Consider the following 5,000-nt stretch of genomic DNA (forward strand, 5'->3'; position numbering starts at 1 on the left):
GATCCTGATGGGGTGCGTGTGCATTGGGCTGAGTATTTTGAGCAGTTGTATATGGTTGATCCACCAACAGTTAACATGGATGCGGGTAATGTTGAGACTCCTCTGCCAGACCCACCCATCAGCGAGGATTCACCCTCCCTGACCGAAATCAGGGGGGCGATCTCCAAGCTGAAGAGTGGTAAAGCAGCAGGTGTTTGTGGCATCCCAGCCGAATTGTTAAAGGCTGGTGGAGAACCTATGGCAAGGGGCTTGCATGCAGTCCTGTCTGCCATCTGGCAGACTGGTACCTTTCCCCCTGACCTGCTGAGGGATGTGGTCATCCCTCTCTGGAAGGGGAAAGGGGATCGGTGGGACTGCAGCAATCACCGAGGCATTACACTACTTAGTGTACCAGGCAAGGTACTCGCGCACATCTTACTGAGACGTATCAGGGACCACCTGTTGAGGCAGCAAAGGCCGGAGCAATCTGGATTCACTCCTGGTAAGTCCACAATAGAGCGCATCCTGGCGCTTCGAATCATTGTAGAGTGCCGTCGTGAGTTTGGACTTGGGCTGCTCGCAGCCTACATCGACCTCAAGAAGGCGTTTGACACGGTGCATCGCGAATCACTCTGGGAGATCCTGAGACTAAGAGGAATTCCAACAAGGATTATTGGACTAATAGCAAACCTGTATACAGGCACTGAAAGGGCTGTAAAGTGTGGTGGGGGCCTGTCGAGCTTCTTCCCTGTTAGTTCAGGTGTGAGGCAAGGCTGTGTTCTTGCACCAACACTTTTCAACACTTGCATGGATTGGATACTGGGTAGAGCTACTGTTCAAAGTCACTGTGGAGCAACTCTGGGCAATATCAAGGTTACAGACCTTGACTTTGCTGATGATGTTGCCGTGCTTTCTGAATCTCTGGAAACCCTAGTGGCGGCTCTTGATGTATTTAGGAATGGAGCGAAGCCCCTGGGGCTAGAGGTCTCCTGGACCAAGACCGAGATCCAGGATTTTGGGGGCCTGCTAGGAGACCCTGTGCAGTCGGTACGTGCTTGCGGTGAAAACATCGAAGTCACAAAGAGCTTTATATACCTCGGTAGTGCAGTTCACGACTCTGGGCTGCCAGACCAAGAAGTCAGCAGACGGATTGGCCTAGCAGCAGGGGTCATTAAATCTCTCGACAAGAGTATTTGGAGATGTCGGTACCTGTGCAGAAGGGCCAAGTTACGTGTTTTCAAGGCCCTGATACTGCCAATTTTACTCTATGGTAGTGAAACTTGGACACTATCTTGTGCTCTGGAATCTCGTCTTGATGCCTTTTGTAACAGATCCTTGCGCCGGATCATGTGGTACAGTTGGCGGGACCATGTGTCCAACCAATGGCTTCACCGTGAGACCGGTACAGGACCTGTTACTTGCACAATCCGTGATCGCCAACTCAGGCTATATGGCCACTTGGCTCGACTCCCGCAGGATGATCCTGCCCATCAGGTTGTCTCTGTTCGAGAAAACCCTGGATGGAGGAGGCCTGTGGGACGACCGAGAAGGTCGTGGCTTGGGCAGATCGATCAAACCTGTCGTGAGGAACTAGAGATGGGCCAGAACCCTGCCTGGCGGCTCGCCATGAGGGACCCTCGTAGGTGGAAACTAAAGGTGGATGCGGCTATGCGCCCCTGCCGGTGTTAGCCCCAAAATGATGAAATGATGATGATGGTAGTATTGATATTAACAAAAATGATAAAAAGTATTAAGAATTAGTACATAAAAAATAGTACTGGTAATAACAATACTGGTAATAATGATAATAATAATAAGAATAAGAATAAAAATAAGAATGATAATGATAATAGTAATAATAATAATAATAATAATAGTAATAATAATAATAATAATAATAATGATGATGATAATTATAACAATAATAATATGAATATGAATATGAATAGTAATAATAAAAATAATAATAACAATAATAATGATAAATAGTGATAATAATGGTAATTATAATAATGATAATAATAATAATAATAAAAGTAGTAATAATAATAATAATAATGATAATAATAATAACAATAATATTAATAATAGTAATAATAATAATGATAACAATAATGGTAATAATGATAATAATAACAATAATGATGAGAAAAGATACTGATAATAATAATAATAATAGAAGATAATGATAACAAGGATAATGATACCAATAACGATGATAGTAATGATAAAAATACTAACACTAATGAAATCATTAATGGAAAAAAGATAGCTAGATAATAGCTGTCGCATCTCGAAGACCCGCCGCGGAAATCCGAGTGAATCCGCGAACGCCGAGAAGAACAACAACAAACGCGAGGAACGTCTTCGGCAAAAAAAGGTGATTCTTGCCAATTTATGGTCTCTTTGAGGAATGTTTGGAGTGACTGTGGATATATCTCAGTCTGTTGTATCGTTAGTTATTTATAAGTGGACGTGAGTTATTCTGACACTTATATATATATATATATATATATATATATATATATATACACACATATATATACACATATATATACACATATATACACAATCTTAAGACTACCAGGACAATATGTAGTACAAGGTAGTGGCAGAGTTGGGTAATAAAACCTACATGAAATGATAGAACAATACAAACCAAGGCAAAGTTCTGCTATGGCAATATGTTTGCAAATGCTTCCCAAGGGTGCTATACGTAATAGAAATGAGAAGATCCCCCAATTTTGGCTAAGGCGCTCATCTTGTTTACATTGTGAAGGTGAATTCTAGACGCAGGTACTACCATGGGGGTCCAGGGGGCATAGCTCCCTGTCCAGGCATATATATTACCCTGGCTAGGTGCATATACTACCACGAGGGCCAGGGGGGGTAGAGAATATATACCCCGGTGTTAGGTTAGGTTGGAAGTTGGGTTAGGACATTTTGTTTGACAACCATGGGGATCCTGTTTTACCCCATAATTTCCATGATATACTTCATGCCCTCCCCTGCTATCGGGATAATCAAATCAAAATTGTCGATGGAGATGGTAGTCATATCTCCTCAATGATTCATTTGCACAAGGAACAATGCGTAGAATTATTGAAAGCAGTGGATTTCATGCAGAAAAATATCAAAATTGTTTTGAAAGTAACCCACTACCCTCTTCTACATATTGACCGACTACCATAGAGTTATACTTATGGGAGTAGCTACTAGAGAACTGCAGTTAAATTTAAGGGTCACAGATTCTCATTGACCTTCAGTTTTGATGTAAGTCGGGAGCTTTAAACATGATTTGACAGAAGAGGAAATAATTTTTTTTCAAAGTAACTATATTTATGGTAACATAATGTGATGACTATTGACTAGTTTTACGGGAATTTTGGTTGTGTGAGTACAGTGTGGAATTCTCGCTCTCCCAGGTAAGGGTAGAGCACAGCAGACGTGGGAGCACCGATGCCAAATCTGTCTGATGCTCACTAAGTGGGGGTTGGTGGGTGGTAGCTCCATAGGAGGTGGGTTGCAGGGTTGCATTAGACTATATAGTGACTGATTAGGACTGTGATTACAGCAGAGTTTGAGAATTCCACACTGCTCATGTGTGACTGGAGTTCCCAGAAAAGTAGTCATTAGACATCACATCACATTACTTCAAGTGTAACCACAGCCTTTTTTTTTTGTTTGTTTGTTTTTGTGATTACTAACAGAGTAAAGTATTTCTGCCATTCAAACAGGATGATTCTACAATTTTCAGAAGGGACACCCAAGAAGGAGAATGATGTCTGCTGTGGCAAGAAGTATTCCAGGATTATGGAAACAAGTCAAGATAGGCAGGACGGCTGCTGGAACTTGCTTGTGGGATCAGGTATTTCCTTGTTTTGGGTGTAAAAACAAGTAAATATTAAAAATCAGGTCAAGTTTTGTAAGTGCAGTGAAATAATGACATGATGAAAATATTATACAGTGTAGACACAGTTCATATAATTGATTGCATTTTCAGAAGAATGTGAGGTGTTGTCACTCGACACATGTGAAGCAACTTCCTAGGTCATGCACAAATTTTTTTAGAAGTAACGTGCTTCTACAGCCTCTGGGTTGGTCCTCTCCATCACACAGAAAATTATGGGGCTGGCTCAATACAATTTTTAACAGGTATTCATACATGTAAATACACACACACACTTATATGGTACATTCTTTGATGATACTGATTTAGATATGCAAGAAATTGATGTCAATTTTTTATTGTTCCCTGAAGCATTAGCCAGCCTTTTCAAGAATACTAATAAGTACAATTTTGAATAATTATATATTAAATGGAAGTCCTATTTTATATGTACAGTATTACTTTTTATGATAATAGACCTAATGATTGTATGAGCTTTATATCTCATTATGAGCTTTTTAGAAAACTCACTATATACCCATAATGATGACAACAATAACTTCTTATTGAAATGCTTAGTCTGGTAATATATGCAGTAAGAACCTTTCACAACTTAAAACTTTTAAGAAAACTATGCCCACACCCTTTTCCTTCCTTTTTCTTTCTCTTGTAAATAAAAAAATATCTTTTTTTCTTTTCACAGAGTTGATGAAAGCCGCATCAAGGAAGTGGGTCCTGATAGAGCCTGTGCTGAGTGGCTTTTGAGATGTGGAGCCTTGGTCAAATGGCAGAACATGGAGTCCTGGACTAAAGATTACAACAGCCTGCCTGTTTCAGGTGGAAGGCAGCTCAAAGTTGAGGAAATCAATGCCACAGATTCTGCAGTCATGCACATTGGATTTCCTCATTTTAGTAAGTGCTGTGTGATGTGGGGTTTATGTTTTTAGTTCTGTTTGTTTAATTATTTTTTTTATAGGGCTAATGACTAGGCATTAAAAGTAGAATGGAAATGGAATGAACAATTATTTCCCATATTGCATTAATTTCCCATGTTCATTATGATATGTATAAGTAATGCTTGCAAACCTGCTATCTACATTTATTTTTACTATTACATAAATTGTATGAAACA

The 5,000-nt window shown here is 40.0% G+C and overlaps 1 protein-coding gene across 4 annotated transcripts in view; it reads left to right on the top strand.

The window, feature by feature from the left end:
- Window positions 1–2,309: 2,309 nt before the first annotated feature.
- Window positions 2,310–5,000, top strand: part of LOC125026692 (ATP synthase subunit s, mitochondrial-like) — a 3,847-nt gene continuing 1,156 nt past the window's right edge. Inside the window, exons 1-4 of one of the 4 annotated variants that reach the window (XM_047615337.1) lie at window positions 2,310–2,359; window positions 3,737–3,847; window positions 3,983–4,134; window positions 4,572–4,780. In XM_047615337.1, coding sequence (XP_047471293.1) covers window positions 3,758–3,847; window positions 3,983–4,134; window positions 4,572–4,780 — 451 coding nt within the window. In that variant the 5' untranslated portion in view covers window positions 2,310–2,359; window positions 3,737–3,757. Of the gene's footprint in view, window positions 2,455–3,716; window positions 3,848–3,982; window positions 4,147–4,571; window positions 4,781–5,000 lie in introns of those variants that run through there. The other 3 variants (XM_047615308.1, XM_047615329.1, XM_047615317.1) reach the window with 3 other exon arrangements.

Source organism: Penaeus chinensis, chromosome 1 (genome assembly GCF_019202785.1).
Source record: "Penaeus chinensis breed Huanghai No. 1 chromosome 1, ASM1920278v2, whole genome shotgun sequence".
NCBI classification, from domain to species: domain Eukaryota; kingdom Metazoa; phylum Arthropoda; class Malacostraca; order Decapoda; family Penaeidae; genus Penaeus; species Penaeus chinensis.